This window comes from Antechinus flavipes, chromosome 4 (assembly GCF_016432865.1).
Source record: "Antechinus flavipes isolate AdamAnt ecotype Samford, QLD, Australia chromosome 4, AdamAnt_v2, whole genome shotgun sequence".
Lineage (NCBI taxonomy): Eukaryota > Metazoa > Chordata > Mammalia > Dasyuromorphia > Dasyuridae > Antechinus > Antechinus flavipes.
Window position 1 is genome coordinate 389576399 of NC_067401.1, and position 21562 is coordinate 389597960.

Here is a 21562-nt window from a genome sequence, read left to right on the forward strand (position 1 = left end):
CAGCACAATGTAAGCTCCTTGAAGTTAGGAATAAATTTGTTTTTAACTTTAAACCCCCACACATCTAATATAATGCCTGGCAAATGGTAAGTGCTTAATAAATGCTTGTAGAATTGGTTTGAATATGTCTGACCAAGTTAATAGGCCTTTCTATTACAAAAAATAGTATCTGGAGAGGGCAATTTTTTTTCTCCTCTCCTTAAATCTCACTCGATTAACTTGATTTTTTAGTTCTAATGCAATGAAGGTTTCATAAAAATAATTTTTAAATGATCAGGCTGGGCATATCAATATTTATTGAAATACTGAAAAAAAAATTTCCATTGGTGTTGAGAAACTCCTGGCAAAGAACGGACATGACAATATGTATTTCACTGACACAGTAAGAGAACTGCAACAAGTAACTAACTGCACACTCTACCCAAGGCAGCTGCAGAACATCTGTAATACAAATATTCAGACATTACAGATTGTCTGTTTACAAACATAGAACAACTATTGTAAACCAGCCAAAGCCCAAACCTTTTCATTTTAGTCTGCTTTTACTAATATGTCCTGTAATTGATAAGGCAGTCATTAAGTAAATGTCTGGTTACAAAGTGGTTAACAATTAACATTAGATAAATTGGGTTCACAAACTTTGGCAAGCTGGAGGGATTCTTAGAACCACAGACACTGGCAAATATACATTCTAGTTTATCTGCTTCTGAACTTTCTGTTTCCATCAGGGTGGATGCAAAATTTGACTTGCGGTTGTTTTTTATCTTTTCTTTTCTTTTCTTTCTTTCTTTTTTTTTAGAAACCCTTTTGTCACATTCTTCTCTAGTGAGATTGTAGCTCTCCATATAGTTAATAACACATTTATATTTGACATTTTTAAAGGTTTTAATATTCATTGAGGAGCATTGAATTAGAAAAAATAGAATTTACAGAATGTGATGCATTTGTTTGAAATGTTAAAAAAAAAAAACAACACAACAACCAACTCAAAACAGAAACAGTCCACAAATCCTCACCCATGTTGTACATATATGACTGGACCCGCTTTTACAGCTCACTAGTAAAACAATTGGTCTCCATATGTGACTGGGTCAACTTGATATAATTGGAAAAAATTCATATTTCATATGTTGGATATGCCATTCTGCTGAGCTATTTTTCTGGGGTCCTTTGAACTTTTTAGATTAGAATGAGCAGTTGGAATTGGCAGTAAACATATAGCAAGGAATCACAGATGCTAAACTTTGCTAAGTTTGTACCCTACTCACGGACAAAATATTTGACCTGAATCATGAAGGTGATGAAATGGACAGTTTAAATGACCAGAGAAGCATGGACTGATGTCTTTGGTATACAATGTACAATGCTTGGAAAGGAATTTAAGGTGAAGAGCCCACCTCTCTAAGTTAAGATCACTTGAAACAGAGGATGCTACAAGTCATAAAATTTACAACAGATTTTAAATAAACTACCTTGAGGATTATAAAGATTTACAGGCATTGAGTCAAGTGACTGATTTTCATTCATTAAGACTCTTGTATGTCCCTGAACTATATATTCTACTAACTTGAAGACATGCTACAGTAAACACATATATTTGGCTTCTTCATTCTTGGCTATATCTTATACAAAGGGGAAACTAAGGAACAATAAATTAGCATCATAATTGTCTACAGTTGAAACTATGATATACAATATAAATAAACTATTTAAAAGCCAGCAATATTTATGAAAAAAATTAAGGGACTAGGAGATTTCTTTTTTCTTTTTCTTTTCTTTCTTTCTTTCTTTTTTTTTCTTTTTTCTTTTTTTTTTTTTACAGTTTCAGCAAGTGATTGTGCAGCCAATAATCTTTAAAAAATTAGAGATTAAATGAGATTCCCTTTTGATTTTAGTGTCTCACGACATACAGTAATTAAGAACTGGTAAAAAGTAATTACCAATCAGAAAGCGACATCAAGGAAATGACTGCATTTGTGATGTGTGGTATCACAGTTCCCCCCCACAGGACCTAAAGAATGTAAACACTAGGTTTTCTTTGAATGCAAAAGTAGTAATACTTTATTTTAAACATTTCTTGATCCACACCTGCACAGTTAACTCTTGGGATAGTGAAATAAGGCAAGACTTTCATAACTGTGACTTTACATGTCATAATACTGATATCTTCATTTGGAAAGAGATTGTTTGTAATTGTCTTTCACCAATATTTGTTCTGCAGCAGACTTTGGTCTACATAGAAATGGCAGTATCACTCTTCTTTCTGTCCTCTTTGTCAGACTTTTAGTCTAGTCTTCCCCTCTTTCACCCCCATTCCCAACACATATTAAAAACAAGTCCCTTCTTTCCAACCTTTTGGCAATGTTCAATACCTATGAGACTAGATAATTTGATTTCCATTGGCTTTGCTTATTAGCTTGAACAACACAGATAGGCTCTTTGAAACCCAAGCACAGAGTTTTATTTTTAAATATTTTTAAATGAACTACAAACATGATGGTGAAAAGACTGATATGCTCTAATAAGCCATTTGGCACGAAAACTTTATGGATATCAGCACATGGTGATGTCCAGATGCCGCATCACCACTACAGCAGCAGAAATGGGTCTCCATAAAGCCTTAGCTTTGGAGCAGTTGAAAAGCATGTGAAAGCATGTTTTCCTGTATCATAATGACATAGACCAGAAGAGGGATACTGCCTCCATATTTTTTAACAATATGAACACGTGACAAAACAAACTTCAGAACATATTAAAAATGGCAAGCTAACTTATTCCTAGACTGTTCGTACTAGCGGTTTTGCAGGCCTGACATGCAGGCTTTTTATGATTTGGTGGCGTGGCTGTTGTGTTTGTGGCCTTCCATAGATCTTTGCTTTCTTTCTTCTTTTAAACAGGTTTCTGCATAGAGAACACATCCATGATCACAGAAGAGAGTAAATGTTGGGTCCTTGGAAGGATAATGCAAAGGATGCTGCCAGAAGGCACAGCTTATATCCTTTAGAATCATTTTTATTCCAGCTATCTGGTGAAGGAATTCAGTGCACGCAAATCCCCTCCCCATTATAATAGCTTAATAACACAGGTCAATTTGTTCCTAAATTTCTTCATTTAGTGGAGATCAGTTTAAATATACAAGAATTGTTTTGTCCTTTTCCATCTGACATGGTGATGGTGTCCACCTGCAAAGTTCATTACGTTTCATTGTAGTGTCCTATATTCCTTTGGGGATGTGTAGCATTTGATTCACAGTTTGCAATACAAATACCCTGATACATCTCTTATTTACTATTAAGTATTTGATTATTATACCATTTTTCAGTGTCTGAAAACCAAGTTTTTAATTAATGTTGCTTGGAGCAGTTCAGAGTATCTCTCTCTCTCTCTCTCTCTCTTTTTTTTTTTTTCAGCTTTTATTCGAAAGCAGAAATAAGCTCTTGGGGGTGGGGAGAATTTATGCTCTCTTTGCATGCAGCATCTCAATGAGGAGGTTATTACATGGCACATCCCCATTTAGGTGTTTGTAGTAGAGGTATTCTTCAGCCTGCATGCTGATGGCCCGGATCTCTGGTAGCCGGAGGAGAAGCTGCCCAAATTTGTCCGTCTGTTGTGGGTAGTTGCACATTGTGTAGTCCAGCAATGCAGCATTCACTTGTTCTTGAACCCCTTCCACCAGCTGGAAGTTCTCAAGGTTTTTGACATCTGGATAAAAAAAAAAAAAAAAAAAAAGAAGTCACACCATTTCAATTGCATTTTAATTCCTGTTTACCAAAGCCTTGTGTTCAATTAATGGGAGTATTTTTCTCCTGACATAAAGCATACTTTACATGCTGCTGAATATTCAGTAAATCCCACTCACCAGGCTTCTTGGGGGAAAAAAAGGATCACAAAAGAAGTGGAGCAGAGTATCTTGTTGAAATTCTGCATATACCTCAAATCAATTAGACACCAATGGATTTTGAGCAAGGTCAACTCTTTTCATATCTTACAAAAGGGAAAGGTTTGTGGATTCCTAAAGTAGAGGGACCATAATATATTGCCAGCAAATGAGTCCCCAGAGAAAGACCCATCTTAACCCAGTATATTACACAATTCATATAATTCTGTATTAATTTTTCTGACCCAAGGTGAAATCTGTGTCCAGGGTATGATGTAGTTAATTCTAATAAAAAGTGACAGGGTTCTTGTTTCTGTTTGACATTTTCTAAATGATTCTGAAAGCCTTTGACTTGTCTAACCCATGCTAATGAACCATCTGGTACACTCCAGTGACTGCCAACATAATCTTCCGTACGAGAAACTCTCTAAAATATATATCTTGGTGACTAATGATCTTTGCAAAATGAAAGCCTTGTCCTTTTGGCAAAATAACGGGACAGGACAGTGCCCTTTAACCTGATGCTGGCTTCTCCATTTCTCTTTAGCACCTCAGCATTCATGTAGGGAACGTGGATCCTGGAAGTTCAATTTGCCTTAATTCAAGTGGCCATCTATAGTTGTTTTAGGGCATCTCTGCCTTAGGGGAACACTATAAATATTGAAATAAGAGACAGAATGAGAATAACTCATTGAAAATTTCTTTGATGAAACAATACTTCTGTTGTTTATTTATGCAAACAGCACCCCCTGCATCTAGTGTGTACATAGTATGCAGATAGATGTGTGGTTACACATACATACAAATAAACCCAAACATGCATGTGGAAGAAAGCAGATGCAGGCCATCTCTCCTTCCAACTACACAAAAATAAATAGGAAAGGGTTAGGACTTTCTGATCCTGAAGCAAGATCAGTGGGGCTCTTGTTGAAAGCTGAAATGTCCAAAATCCAATCAACTCTGTTAATGGTTGTCAAAGGAACTATTACTCTCTCATACATGATTTTGCATTTTATACCATTAAATTCATGTCTCGGGTATATATGTACATTTAATTTTTTCTGTATCCATATACAACAGGGTTGGTTTACAGTTGCTGGAGAAATGTGTCCAGAATGATTTGGGTGTTTACATTTTTAGCTGTAATTTTGCATCAATGTATCCTCCATCCCCCTTCTTCAACTCTCCACCCCAAATTAAAACCAGTGAGGGAATTGAATATTAAGGTAAATAAACATATGTAATATGAGATGCAAAGCTGATGTTTATTTCAAAGTTGGGATGATAAAATCAAATATGTTTGTCTAAGTGGATTAATGAAATCCTCAAATAATCACTGAGGCAAACAAAGTCCACTATTGGGAGAGTTGCACCTCAGTATGGTATTTAAATTCAACAGACAAGTATCAGAGTGCATTGTCAGGATAAAACCACTGTATTAAATGATCAGATAAGATATGTAAGCCTTACAAGCCTTAAAGTCTGCCATAAATGTTTTTACTACTCATCCTACTTTTAGTTTAATCAGTATAAAAGTCACTCCTCATTCTGGAATGCAATCCTTTAGAAGTACAGATATAAAACGATATTTATAATTCTTCAAAATTCCAGGGAGCCTAAAGAATTCTCACACCTACATGCCTTACCATAAACAAACGACATAATTATACTCAGCTAACTCAAGTAGATTAAAAAAATATATATGTTTTTGAGATTCAAATGTCTTTCTGACTGTGAATGATTCCCTATACCACTCCTTTTCTTTCAATTAAATAGTCTCTTCTTGGTTATGTATGAATCCTCAATTCAACACATATTATGAAATTTGTGTATGGTTTTTAAAGACATATTTCATTCTTCATTAATTGCAAAATGAAGCCTCTCATGCATTCTAGAATTAATCATTTTGTATTCTGTTCCTCTGTTCCTGTGTAGGAAAGGTTGTAAAGATTTAATTTTTCTAAGTGTGTTTTCAAAGACACACCAAAGTTATACCTGACTAGGTGCTATCAAAGTGACAAAGACAAAAAAAACAAAAAACAAAAAACACTATCTTGTGAGAAAGTGCACTGCTATCTTGGAATAATTTAAAAACTCTAAACTGACTTGCCTTGAGCTCTTGACACTAATATTATAAACAGGTTCTATAAAGTGTATATTATATAACGTTTGGCTTTGCTGATCTTTGATAAAGGACAGTCATATGACATGGCAAAAGAGAGGGTAAATGTGATTTTAAAATTTCCTACAGAAATTCTGATTCCCTTCTCAGTAAAATCCTTCCCCCTAATCTTTACTCATCTTACAGGAGACAGAATTTGACAATTTTTACCAACTGTCTGTGGGAGAATTTAAAAGAAAATAAGTAATATCAAATACTACAGTGATGTTGAAATGAGTTACTTTTAATGATAAAGTGAAATAATGGTTTATGTTACAAAGAAAGAAATTCTCACAGGCAAGGCAGAATGAACAATAGTCAAACAGGGTGTAGGAATTTGTCCAGTGGAACATGGGAGATAAATGAATAGTGGCCTATTTAAAAGTGAGCATTTGAAACATGTTTTCTTTGATAAATGTAACTCTGAGAATCAGTTTTGCATTTGGGGGAGGGAGGGATTCATGCCAAACTTAAATTCACACAAAAGAAAACAAAAGAATCCCATTGGTAAATAATCCTTAGGTGGTTTAAAAAAAAAAATTAATTTACTAATAGCCATTTGAAAAACCTTTTTTAAAAAATTTTTGTTTGAATAATGACTGACAAGGTGATTAGGCCTAGTAATTTTACTTCCAAAGCCTGAGAAAGAATTCAATTTCTCCTTCTTTTGCAATTAATGAGCACTTATTAAGTATTTAATATTTGTCAGATATTATATTTTCATATCATTACTTGAAAAGAAACATGTAATTTCTGTCCACTGAAGTCAAATTCTTTCAATTTCCACTGGAATCCTTTTGACCTGAGCTTATGCAACTGTATACTTCACTCTCAAGCAGTTGCCATGGCTTTTTCTATTAATAGGAATCATGGAGCTAATTGTACCATACTGGCATGTTGACTGAATGTAGTCTTTGATTGTTTCTTTCTATGTCTCCATAGGCAAAGAGAGATGGGATTTGAGGCATCCATCCAAAATCAGGGAAAAGAGAAAAAATACAATTTGATCTTGCTCAAGATTATTTGATTATCCCCTTCTCTCCTTAACTTTGGATGGAAATAAGCACATGCTACATTCAGTTAAATGTCTGAAATGTTTCTCAGATCCTTTGGGAAAAGGAGAGATATGTGACAAAATAAGATATAAAACATTTTTCAATTAGGGCTTTTATGAAAATATATATTTTATATTTTTATTATTTTTATATTTTATATACCAGATCTATTCCTGAAAAGTTGGTTATAAATCAAAATCTTATAAATCAAATAAGACTTAAATTGCAGTGAGAAAATCTGCTTTACTGATATCCTTCTTCAAGGCCTCATTCTGGGTTGGAGGCAGTTCTGGGTTCTTAGGAAGGAAGCCATCAGAATATAAACTTCTGTTAATCAATCAATCAATCGTTATGTCTAATTCTGGGAGCCTGAGACACAAAAACAAAAATCTAACAGTTCTTGCCCTGGAGGAACTCACATTGAATAAAGGGGAATAACACATACACAAACAAAATAAATACAACTATGTCCTGATTAGTGATAACAACCACTCATTATGAACTACAGCATGATATAGTTTCATTATTTATCATAATTATTATTTATCAAAAATATTCATCATATTTTCACATTGTTACTTCAAATACCATGCATTTGCATATGTCATACCATTACATAGGATTCATTATTCTCATTAATCAGTCTTGGCTGTATATAGAACTGGGTTATTTCTAGGAGTGGACATTAATAGTACGGGACAGGAAAAGTCTCAGGTAGGATGTGGCAGTTGAGTTAAATTCTGAAGAAACTTAGGGAATAATTTCAAGAAGTGAGAATGAGAAGGAAGAACAGTATATGCTAGACTTAGAGATGGATGATGGGATGCTATGATATGTGAGGAACAAGCAAGAAAGCCATTTTGTCTCAATGTGAAGGATATCTTAAGGGAGTAATATAAAATAAGGGCAATTAGGTGGTACAGTGGATAGAGTGATCGAGTCCTGAAGTCAGGAAAACATCTTCCTGGGTACAGATTTGACCTTAAACAACAGCTGTTTGGCAAGTCACTTAACCCGGTTTGCCTCAGTTTCCTCATTTGTAAAATGAGCCAGAGAAGGAAATGGCAAACCACTCTAGTATCTTTGCTAAGAACACCCTGAATGGGGTCAGAAAGTGTCAAACATGACTGGAAAAACAATAGAAAATGTATTATAAAGCTGCAAAGGAAAATTGGAGCCAATGATAAAAAACTTTCAATGCCAAATAGAGGAGTTTATCTTTGATTCATAGGGAGCCATTATCATTTATTGAGCAGAAAAGCAACATGGAAGAACTTTGAATGGTGAACTGTATATCCATTACCCCAATTTTGTTGTTTTGTTGTTTCATTTGAGTCTGATTCTTTGTGACCCAACGTGGAGTTTCTTGGCAGACATAATGGAGTAGTTTACCATTTCCTTTTTCCAGCTCATTTTACAGATGAGGAAACTAAGGCAAATAGAATTGTGACTTGTCCAGAGTCATCCAGTTAGTAATTGTCTGAAATTAGATTTAATCTCAGATCTGCCTGACCACTCCATTCACTGTGTTACCAAGCTGCCTATGCTCCGATTACTCCAGCTAAAAATCGGAGACTCCCTAGCAGATTGATTATAGGGTGGTTAATTTTTTTGGCTATGGCAACTTTAAAAGGTGATCCAGTAGTAAGCAGAATGGCTGTGATTTGTGTTGGTGGAAGTTGTCCCCATACTAACAAAAGAACAAGCCATGGAAGGTTTGAGGAAAGGGACTACTGTTAGTCAAAGGAATCCCCAGAGAAAATACTTTTGTATGATGAATCACCCCTGTTTACCTATTTTTTTTGCACATCATCAATTTTGTATAAAGTGTCACACACTGACTTGTATGCTGACAATTTCAAATGGGTTCAAAATCACCATGAAATTACCCAACTCAGTTTTTTTCAGGTGTCAGTATAGAAGGGCAACTTATTCTGGAAAACTCATGACTTTAAACTTGTGTCTAGATCAGTGATTTTTAAATTTTTGTTCTCAGTATTCTTATACTATTGAAGATCTATCCAAATAATTTTTGTTTATGTGGGTTATATTTGTAGGTATTTGCTTTAGTAGAAATAAAAACTAATTTTTAATTTGTAGACTCTCTGAAAGAGTTTCAGAGGATTTTCTGGATCATGCTTTGAGAACCACTGCTCGACATGGCATGTAAAACCCTAAAAACACCAGGAGAAAAGTACTGACCCACAGCTGGCATCTCCAGTGAGGTGGTTTCCAATTTATTTTGTTTTGTTTTGTTTTGAAGCTGTTCACTTATTCCTTAGAATCTAACAACTCTTTAAGCCTGCATGCTGTTTCTTGTTATAGTCATGTTATTATTATCAACATATAAAACCCAATGATGTTGTGCTTACATAATGTTTACAAAGTACTTTATATATATTATCTCACTTATAATTTACAATAACCATGTAAAGATTGGTGCTATTTTATCCTCATTTAACAAAAAGGAAACTGAGGTGGAGAGAGATTAGATAATTTGCTCATGATTATATCAGTGAGTTATCTGAGGCAGGATTTCAATCTAGATCTTTCTTCTCCATGTCCAGCATTCTATGCACATAACCACTATGCACATAACAACTTGATTGGGTGTACCCCCTTTCTTAGCAGCTGAAAATGTTAATGATTTCCTTTAAATTGTCCATATTCCAAATCAAGTCCCTGTGGCATTAACCTTTTAATGGTTTCTGAGATCCTTGAGAACCATAACTAATCTAGAAAAGGATTCCAACAGAAGGAGAAATTCTCGAAGGAACTGACAATGAATTGTTTGAGAAAACAAAAGCATAAATTCTGGAAAAATAATTACATAGTGGTGGATTCCTTAAAAAAAATAAATTTAAGCACTGATGAACACTCAGTGTATAATTTCTATTTGGTGCTGTGGTGTATCCCATCTGGCTTGGGGAATGAGACTCCAGATCATGAGAAGCAGTGATTTATTGATTTTTACAGGACCCAAATCCTCCCAAGCCTGCATGGAAGGGTTTTTTTCTCTCCAGCATCACAAAGTCTCTTGCACTTGGGGCTTTGCACATTCCTTTGAATTTTATGTATGCTCTACTTATTACAAATTGAAAGCATAGATTGTTGAACTATACCATTACACATTCAGAGTAATAAAGGTTAGAAATTGTCCATAAGTAGAAATAGGCACCCACACACTAATCTCTACAACCTTTAAATTTTGATGACTAGAAAGAGCACTTTGTGTTGCTACTCTAGGTAACAATTCCTTATCATCTATTCTACTTTATTCACACAGGGACTAATTACCAACTTTTTACATGAAACAGTCTTACTATGAGCTCACAGTGGGACACGCAGATTTTTCCATCCTTATTGGAGAGTAAACCCTTAGGTCTTCTTGAATATATTACATGTTTTACAAGGCATTGCACTAGCTCTTCTGTCATGCATGGAATTTATGTTCTCTCTGAAGATGAAGACACTTTTTTTTTTGGCTCCAGAGGGGTCAGTAGCAGCATTTTTCTTGCTGGCATGGCCTGTAAATATTCCCATTCAATGCTCTTTTTTTTAGGGTTGGAACCCCTGTGTTGAAACAAGGTCCTTTACCTGGGAACTTCTGAGACTTAGCTAAAAAAAGATAGGGGTGTCTGTGTGTGTTTGTGTGTGTTTGCATATACATATTTGTATACCCATATATGCAAATACATAAATTTTCCAAAAATGAAATATCTTGATGTTTCTATTTAAAGAGAATTGTGAAATTCAACAAATCACAAAATATCACATTTCAAAGAAACTTTCAGAGGCAATCTTATTCAAATTTTATGTGAACCGAAATCTCCTCTACATTGCTTTTATAAGTAGTCAATCTCCATTTTGAAGACTTCTAGTTAAGAGGAATCCATTACCTCCCAAGGCAGCCCATTACTTTTCGACAGCTCTAATAGTTAGGACTTTCACCCTGACATTGAGAAGAAATCTGTCTCTCTGCAACCATTGCTCCTTGTTTTACCACACGGATGGAGCCAAGCTAAAGAAGCTTAATCTCTTTTTCTCTTGACAGCCCTTGAGATCTTTGAAGATAGCTATTATATTCTCCTCTAGTTTTCTCTCATCCTGAGGAAACTTCATTGATTCATTATCACTATCCTGCTTACCTTCCTTTGGGGATGCTCTAGTTTTTCAGCTTTTTAATATTCCTCAAATGGAGAGGTGAGAAATGTATATAATATCCCTGGTGTGGTCTAACCATGGTAGAGTATTATGGCATTTATTAAGAATATTGCTCATATAAGACATTGGGCTAAATGTTGGGGATACAAAGAACGGCAAACAGACCCTGCTCTCAAGGAATTTAGAACCTAGTACAGAGGACAATATATGCAAGCAACTATATACAAATGAGATAGACATAGAATAAATTAGAGCTTATTCAGAAAAAAAAAAAAACCAACAAAAACCCAACAACACTAGAATTAAAGACCTCTCTCACCCTGGACATTACATTTCTATGAGCACAGCCCAAGGTTGTGTTGAAAATAAGTTTTATAATATATAAAGACAGTGAAGCTTTTTTTCTCTGTGAGACTTTCAGAAGAATAAGATATGACAAACAGTAATTTGCCCCCAGAGAAGGCTCACTGATTTGACAACTTCTGAAATAGGAAAGAAATACCATGGCATTGTTATAAGGACTGGGATGCTAATGTTAAAAGCTGGTTGTTCTGAATAAATTATATAAATACTTTGCAGGGAAATAATTTTCCTTTTTTTAAGTGTGTGTGTGTGTGTAGGTATGCTGAGTAATGCTAGTTCTATAATACTGAAATGTTCTGTTCTCTCTTCTTTTGGGAAGGGGGGATGGATGGGTGGGTGAAGTATTGAACTGTGATTTCATTGGCATAGAGAACTCCTACCATGGAAGTTTATTTATATCTCTATCAGTGCTGATTTTGGAAATGTAAATGTAAGATTTGCCCAAGATCATTCATTGAATATGTGATACAATGGATAGAACACTGGATTTGGAATTAGGAAGATTTCTCTTCCTTAGTTCCAATGTGGCCTCAGAGACTTATTAGCTGTGTGACTCTGAACAAGTCACTTTACCTTGTTTGCCTCATTTTCTTCATCTGTAAAATGAACACGAGAAGGAAATGGCAAACCACTCCAGTACTTTTGCCAAGAAAACCCCAAATGGTGTCACAGAGAATTGGATGTAGCTGAAACAATTTAACACCATCACCACCACAATGAATATGTACCTAAGACAGGACTTGAATCCAGGTTTTCCTGAGTTCAAAATTATCTCTCCATTTACTACACTGTCCTTCCTTTGCTATTCTTATTCCATATACCTATTTCCCATCAAATAGAGGTAGTTTCAGGTAATATTTAATGATTAGGTGAAACCATGTACAGTTGATCAGACTTATTCCTTCATTTTATAGCAAAGCTTCATACTCAGGGTTTCAAATATACATATATGATGTCCCTTGGATTAAAAATTCTGCTATAAATCATTTGTGTGTGACACATGATCTTGTTCTTTCAAGAGCTGTATCAACAGATCCCAAAACCAGTTAGACAAAGTAACCCCTGGCAAAAAATCAAAAAACCAACCAATCAAATAAACAAAAAACCAGTGTGTATAATTGGCATTTTGCTCTAACTTCTATATTCCATGCTGATTGCTTGGATAACTAATTTTCTGTTAATGACTTGGCTATACTGGTCCTCAGGTGGTAGCTAAACAATGTGTTACCGGGCTTTTACTTGAAGCTTTCCCTTCTAGTAGGAATTTGCAGTTCTCTAGCTCAGCTGGCATGGTCTTTAAGAATTTAGCATCATCCCTATGATACAGTAAGGAATCAAACTAAGTAAATTCACAGAATGTTTTAAGTTGGAAATGATTGAGAAAGCCAATGCTCTCATTTGAGAGAAGAGAGACTGAAGTTATAAGTTGGTAAATTACTTGCCTAACATTACAATTAGTGACATTACTGGGTTTAGAATGTCAATCAAGCTGATGTAGGTTATACATGTAAAAGGAAGGGAGGGAGAAAAAATGAAAATCAAAATCTTATAAAAGTAAATGTTAAAACCAAATAAATTTAAAATAAATAAAGAAGTAACTACTTGGAGATAAAATAAAAAAATTAAATGCTCGTTGACCAACTGGTTGATTGTTTTTGGTTTTGACCGCCAATTCCATTGGTAAAAGGAATTACCAACCTGAAAACTCTATCTGCTGATGCACAGAGAAAGCTTATCAATTGATCTGTCAACTAACCAGTCCCTATTATCGGTCAGGCACTGTACTAGGCACTGTGTTAGTTACTGGCTATATAAGGACAAAAATGAATAGTTTCTGCCCTCAAGAATATTACATTTTATGAGAGAAGACATGTGCACATATAAATGTACATAAAATAAATATGTAACTCAGAATTTTAGAGAATTATCTGTTGTCCATGGTCATATAGCTAGTATGTGTCTGAGATAGGACTAGATTGTAGATCTTACTATCCACTAAACCATTCTACCTCTCGTACTTTGTTGACTGTCTATTATATGAAGGATAATTGCAAGTATTTGAGCCTATTTTATTTCTAACATAGATATAAAATTCTCAAGATATATTGTTTTGAAAGCTTAGAGTCATAGATGGCATAGCTCTTTCTGAACTAATTTTCATGTATATATCATGTACATTATATATAGGTACACATATTATATGTGGGGGAAATCAATTTAATTACTAAGTAGGAAAAATGATGAAAAAAATTCTTACAACTTAACCAGTGCAGACAAAATTTAAACTAACTTTTAAAAACTATTTAAGGAATCCCTACCTGAACACTGCTACATTATCTCCAATTGGGTAAAGGCTATGGAAAACAAAACTTCATATCATCTTTTCTAGGTTATAGATCCTGTACTCACTTTCTCCATCTGTCTGTCTCTCTCTGTTTCTCACTCTATCTCTGTCTCTCTCTGAAATCCAAACTAGCTGATGTTGATGGCTACTGACTAATCTGCAATCAAAAACAGCAATTAAAATTATAATGCAACTGTGTAGAGTATCTCAAAAGTCTTAGGGCAATTTTAAATCCTTAAAACAGCTCCAAGACTTTGGGACATATGATAGAACACTTTCACTCATGACAACCCTGCAAGGGAGGCAGGAAAGCTGAGATGTTACAGGACTTGCCTGTGGTCACATAGTAAATGTCCAAGAAAGGATTTTGGATTAAAAATCCTGCAATCTTTTTATATCATGCAATTTCTCAGAAATGCAACTTACCTTAAATTTTAAGCTTTAGAAAATGCTTTTTTGGTAACAACTTTGTGAAGTAGATAGTTAAGAAAATATTATCTCTATATTACAAGTAAGAACAATTAGTGCTGAAGGAGTTAATAGTGTTGCCCAGGTTTCTTATAATTGCGTGAGCCCTGAACTCAAATCCAGTATTCTTGTCTTATAAGTTGTTTGAGTCCTAAACTCAAATCCAGTATTCTTGTGACTTCTCTATGGTGCTTCCCCTTACTGAACAATGTCTACAATTTTTTTTGGTAGGCTTGAATTTGGAACAAGATTAGATACAAATTTTTATCCTTCTTTCTATTCTGACTTTAGTTAATATCAAGCTAATGTCAACATAATCTAGCCCTAGATAATGAGTCAGGTTTGCACTTTGGCTTGTCCATTCACAAAACCACATGTACAATAAATTTCAATATTTTAAGGACTGATAATTTTGTTGGAAGTATTTCTTCAATGAAGCAATTAAATGGTTCTCCATACCTGGACAAATTCCATGAGAGAATTGTTGTATCTAGAAAAGCAATTACTGTGTGATGAATCTCTCTAAACTTAGCTCGGCTAGTCTTGGGACAACATACATTGGTCTCAGTATCTGAAACCTTTCCAGATTGGTAGTACCTGCCAAAGCTCACATTCCCATTGATATAACTTTGAGAATTCAGGGTTATGACTATTCCTTAAAGAGGTATAAAAGTGGGACTTTAGGGGAAGTTATACAATGTTTACAAAGAGAGAAAGCATGGTATAGTAGATAGAACATGAATCTTGGAGACAGGAAGTAATGGATTCGAATTCCATCTCTTATATACTTTGTATTTCCTGTGCCTAAAACATAGTAGGAGCTTAATAAATAATTGTTGATTGATTAGCCATGTAACCTTGGACAAGTTATATAACCACTGTAAACCTGTTTCCTCATCTGTAAAATGGAAAAATTATAGCATAAAGCTAGGATAAGACTATCTTCAGATATTCAAACTTTAAAATTTAATATATATATGTATATATATGGTACACATATCACATATACACATATGTGTATGTACATGTTCATATCTATACATGTAGACTTTTTTTGATTTGGTCATTTCAGTTGTGTCCAACTCTTTTTGATCCCATTTTTTGGGTTTTCTTGGCAAAGATACTAGAGTAATTTGTCATTTCCTTCTCTAGTTCATTTGACAGATGAAGAAACAGAGGAAAACAGAGTCAAGTGATTTGCTTAAGGTCAAATAGCTAGTAAGTGCTACCAGCTAGATTTGAATTTAGGAAGATGAGCCTTCTTGATTCTAAGGCCAGTATACTATCCACTGTCTCTCTCTCACACACACAAAATGTGCCCTCTTCTTCCTCGACTACACATGTGAAAGGATTTCCTAGAACAGTGCCTTGTTGTGGTGGAGAGATTTGTGTAGTTCAATGAAACTAAGAGCTATGGAGAGTTCTGACAAAAAACGATCCACTGGTGAAGGAAATGACAAAGAGAGAAAGCATTTAGGGTTCTCTCTCCCATTAATACTTAGGAAATTACCTACAAATATATTCTTTGACTCAAGGAGCATAAACTGCAAAGAAAATAATTTTCTTCTGAGACATACATACATATACATATGTACGTGTACATTGTTCATTATTCAGTCATAATTCAATCTTTATGACCTCATAGACCATAGGATACCAGGCTCAACTGTCCTCCACTATCTCTCAAATTTATACTGTCTATGGCATTTTCTTGGCAAAGATGCTAGAGTGGTTTGTCATTTTCTTCACCAGTGGATTGTTTTTTGTCAGAACTCTCCCATATTTAAGAGTTCTAGTAAGTAAATGAATGAGGAACATACACCCTTCAAAGGGAGCCTCCTATTTAACAAAAAAGGATAAATTTAATTATTGGTAAAAATTTTTAAGGATTGTACCCAGCTATGTACTACATCTTTTCAGTGAATAAACAAATAGGATATAGTATTGGAATTTCAAAGTTCAGAATGAGTACTTAAATATTTTGAAACTAGAAGCTTAGTTTTGGTTTGTTTCCATTAATTAGTGTGAATTTGTATCTTGAATCACATGATTTCTTTTCAATAAACAAGTTTTTCCCTTTCTCTCCTGTGATTCTCTTTTTGATCAGATCCATTATCTGGCTTTATTTTGGTTGAACAGAGGTTTGTTTTGCAGTTGAATGAATGCTGAACCCCTGTTGTGTGTTGTTCCTTGCTGGCAGGATTATCTAAACAGGAATTAGGGTGGTGTGTTGCCATTATAACCCTGAGCCTATGTGGGTGTCTTACTAAAATGCCTCCAAATTCTGCATGCAGATGAATCATTTTTTACTTTATTATTTTCTGAATGATCAACACTTGCCCAAATCGAAGATAACTGAGTGCCATCTACTGTAAAGTGCCTAACAGTTGGCCTGCATTAAGGTCAGGAAATAAGTTATCTATTCAGAAGGATGCTACTGTTAATACATATCTCCAAATATAGGCCTCTCAGTAATGGCAATTCTCTTTCACGAAATCCTAGTTATTTCCTTTATGAATATTAGTGCTAAAATAAAACTTTTTATAGTCATAAATAGTGCTATGCAGAATTTCAAGATATGTCTAGAACCCAGTTCTTCAAGTTTTTCACTAGAAAAACTCTTGTTGAAAATCAGTGGCAGGTTTGTGTGTGTAAAATTCAGTAGGTTAGTCAGTCTTAAGTACTTATTTCATATCAGATATTGTGTTAAGTGCTAGTGATGCACAGAAAGATAAAAAATAGTCCCTGAACTCAAGAAATTAAAGACAACATGTAAACCACTGTGCAAAAGCAAGATATGTTCAGAATAAACTAGAGATAATAGAGGGTAGGAACTAACATGAAGGGGAATCAGCAAAGGTTTCTTGTAGAACATAGAAGGATTTTAGCAGAGATTAAATACCAAAATGAATATGAGAAGGAAGAGAATTTTAGGCATGGGGGAAAACCATTGAAAATACCTGAAGTTGGAAATGAAGGACCTTATGCAAATATTTTTTGAATTAGATATAAGTTAGATCTGAATTCCATGGCAGCCTCCAAATATTTACTGAATGTAGATTTTCAATTTTTGGTTGCATTCATTTCCATTGTAAAAGAAAAGGCAAATTCCCAAATTTTTATAAAGATTGAATTTGCCCTCATATTTTCCTTCCTCATATTTTTGACACTTTCATAGAATATATTATTCACTTCTGTTCAATTCTAAGTAAGTCACTTAATTTCTCATTTTTCATAGGCAGCTCATTAATACCAGAAGTTGAATAGAAAGATGCTGACAGGCAATGGCAGGAGTTTCCTATACTAAAAAAAAAAAAAATTACAGATCCACTTACTTATTTTGGATGTGACTTAAAAAAAACCCCTTAAGAACTTGGTTAAATGCTACATAGAATAAAAAAGAAAAATAGGCGTCAACTTATTTCTTCAGTAAAATACTGTCAAATATGGGAGGAAACATTAGAAATAGGAAAAATAATTTAGGAAAGAGCAAGTTAGCCCAAACAGAAGGAATTAGTTATTACTCACATGTGGGTAACAATTTCTGGTGAAAAACAAAACACAAAAACAGCCTAACTGTGCCATATCCCAGAGAAATAACAACCAATCAGCCCTTTTTGTGACTCATGTCAGTTTTAAAGTACAGTGTTACCAAAACATCTGCTTGAATCTTTACTTCTTTTGCACCAATGTGTCTCTGCTCTCATTTGAAACAAGGTACATTTTTACAGCAGTCATTAAAAATAACCAACATGAAAAACTTAAAATTTTACTGACAAACCTTTTGGTGAATTTTCTCCCAGCTCTTGTTTTGAATGGAAAAATTCTGTGTTTTCATTAGGATTTGAAGTTTTGAATTTGAACCATGATGTCAGTGAATAAATAAACACTTATTATATGCCTACAATTTGTAAAGTACTATGCTAAGTCTTGGGGATAGAAAGAAAGGCATAAGATAGTGCTGATTCTCAAAGATGTTGGTGTTTAATTGGAGAGAGAATGTAAAAACACCTATGTATGGAAAAAGTAATGTGCAAGACACAAGGGTTCCCCAATGCGGGGAGGAGGAGGAGTCTTCTGATTCCATGGGGCCGTATAGGGATACCTTGTAAAATAAATTTGAATTCAGAAGTTTCTGTAAGGGTATCATCTTAAGAAATAAAAGAGGGTCTGAGTCCTCAAGTACTTTATTGTCTACTTGGGAAAAAGAGACATGTATTTTAAATGACAATAAGGAGTTAAAATAAAAGTTCAAGATAACAATAGCTGTCTGGGGGCAGCTCTGGAATAAAGGAGGGAAACCTCAGAAAATGAATTTGCATAACAGTTATTTATCTACAAGCTTGATTCTGCCTCTGTCTTATACATCTGGGCAGTTTCTGCCAGCACATTGAAGCTTTTAACACATCTGGTGTCTGCCTTCCTCTTCACAAAATGGACAGTTTTGGTATTTAAATAAGGTAGGAATTTGTCATTCAGGGATTATGTGGAGTGAAACTAATTTTCCATGGTGAAAAGACACTTTGCTGCCCTCCAAAAATATTTCCCATTCTTTCCAATACCCTGTCTGTGAAAACAAATTCAATCCAACTATACTTTTATCCATAGTTTGTGAGCTAAGTACTTGTTTTCCAGAAACTTTTTCTGATTCTCCCTGTTGTCAACTCTTTCCCTCTTGAAGTTTCCTGTTGTTACTTTGTAAATATATTTTAGGTTTCCTTACATAAATGTTGTACCCCCCCCAGTAGAACTCCCAATATCCACAGTAGCATTTAATAAAGGAATTATCTTGTCTTTGAGATATGTCTTTACATATAAAATCAGTTTCTGAATCTAGAACTTAACCTTCTTATAACTATATTATGAGTAGAAAGGGTTATTTTGTCCATGGTGAGGTTTATATTTAATATAATGATTATGGTCTTTGAGCAATAATGGTTTTATAGAAAGGAAATTGAGGGATAACTTTGGTCTAATCAATAAATGTTTAATCTGGTCTGTGAACTTAAAAAATAATTTGATAATTGAATTTTCAAATAATTACTTTCCTTTGTAATCCTATTTTTTATTTTATTCACTCAAAAACATTATTCTGCTAAGGCTATATAGCCTTTACCAGACTGTCAAAGAGATGCATGATACAAAAAAAGCTAGAGAAACCCTTGAATCTAGTGGGAAGCTTTTCTTATCTCTTGCTGCAAATATATACAATAGACCTTTATATCATATTTGATTAAGAACAGTTGTAGAAGACTTCATCTATGGGAAGTAAATATCTATACTGTGCCATATATATAACATCCTAAGTGAGATGAAAAACTCTTAGCGAGGGTCATGTTACTCTTACCTTTGCTCCCTTTGACATTATTGATTACCTTTTCCTCCTAGACATGCTCTTCTTTCTAGGTTTCTGGGATACCACTATCTTCTACTTCTCCTCCCACTTATTTGATTGCTCCTTCTTTGTCTCCTTTGCCAATCCTCCAGACCATACTAACTGTAGATGTCTCATAGAGTTCTGTCCTGGGTCCTCTTTTCTTTTTCCTCTATATTACTTGGTGATCTCAACAACTCTATGGATTTAATTACTATTTCTATGTTGATCATTTTCAAATCTACTCAAATTGACTCCTCATTATCTCTCTCCTTCCCCCAATGTCAATTAATGCTCATTGATTTCACCTTTCCAACATCCTTCAAATATACTCCTTTCTCTCCTTTGACATTGCTAACACTCTGGTGCAGGCCCTTAATCACCTCATGTCTGGACTATTGCAATAGCCAGCTGGTGAGTCTGCCTGCCTCAAGTCTCTCCCTACTCCAGACCATTTTCCAAAATGCAGTTTTGATCATATAATTCAACAAATTCCAGTGGCTCCCTTTTGACTTAAGCATCAAACATAAAATCTTCTGTTCAACTTTCAAAGATTTTTATAACCTAGGCCCCTCCTACTTTTCCAGTCTCCTAACACCTTGCTCCCTGACATGCACTGTTCAATTTAAGGATCCTGATCTTGGGGCTGTTCCTAAAACAAAATACTCCATCTCTCTTCTAAAAGGTATTTCTTCTGACTCTTGCTCATGATCAGAATGTTCTCCTTCATCTCAGCCAATTGACTTCTCTGGCTTCTTTTAAGTCCTAGCTAAAGTTCTATTTTTTACGGGAAGCCTTTCTCAAGTTCTCTTAATTTTAGTGTCTTTCTTCTCAATTATTTCCTATTTATTCTGTATGTAGTTTGTTTGGAGATATTGGTTTATTGTTACTTTTCCTATTAGATTGTGAGCTCCCTAATGACGAAGATTGTCTTGTCTCTTTTTGTATCCCTGGAACAGAATAAAAACTTTATAATTGTATATTGATTGCTTTATTGATAGATAGATTGATCTACCCATTGGGTACATGATTATAAGATGTAACAACTTTACCCTGAGAGAAAAGAGAATATTTTGATGGAGAATTTACAAAAAGAAAGGAGGTAAGGCAATGATTGAGTTAGCTGTTGATACTGATGGGGTGTTTCAAAATTATAAAAAATAGGGAACCTCTAAGGGTAGAACTTATAATTCCCCATAGCATTTGATTGGAGATAATAATATTAGGATGGGACTTTTTAAACCAATAAGAGAAAGAATTGTATCATTTTGAAATTTGTATTCTTGATGCTTGGTACTATGCCTGACATATAATAGATGATAATAGATTTTAAATATGTATTCATTGAATTTGTGCAATATGAAGTGTTTTACTTTGGAAAGTGGTAATTTTAAACCTTTGATAAAAGATGTCCAACACCAGCAGCAGTCAATAACAGAGTCTACTGCTACTCCATTGTTTTGGATTTACTATGTGTATGTTAAGTTTTGATTTACTATGTACATGTTGCTATTCCCCCACTTCCAGGAGCATGTAAGCTCCCTGAGAGCAGGGACTGTTGTGCTTTTTGTCTATGTCAGATACCTCAGACAATTCCTATTACGGAGTAGGTACATAAATGCTTGTTGAATGAATAAAGGGCTATTAGATTGCTAGATATGTGAAATTAAAGCTAAACAAATGCTTAGAGATCATCTTCCCTGATACCTTTATTTTAAATATGAAGAAACAGATCTACAGAAGTTTAATTTCTTCC

At 34.5% G+C, this 21562-nt stretch overlaps 1 protein-coding gene across 1 annotated transcript in view; it reads right to left on the reverse strand.

Moving 5' to 3' along the window:
* Positions 1 to 259: 259 nt before the first annotated feature.
* Positions 260 to 21562, reverse strand: part of NR5A2 (nuclear receptor subfamily 5 group A member 2) — a 172968-nt gene continuing 151665 nt past the window's right edge. Inside the window, exon 8 of the mRNA XM_051998699.1 lies at positions 260 to 3702. Within this exon, the coding sequence (XP_051854659.1) occupies positions 3455 to 3702 (248 nt within the window). The 3' untranslated portion in view covers positions 260 to 3454. The remainder of the gene's footprint in view (positions 3703 to 21562) is intronic.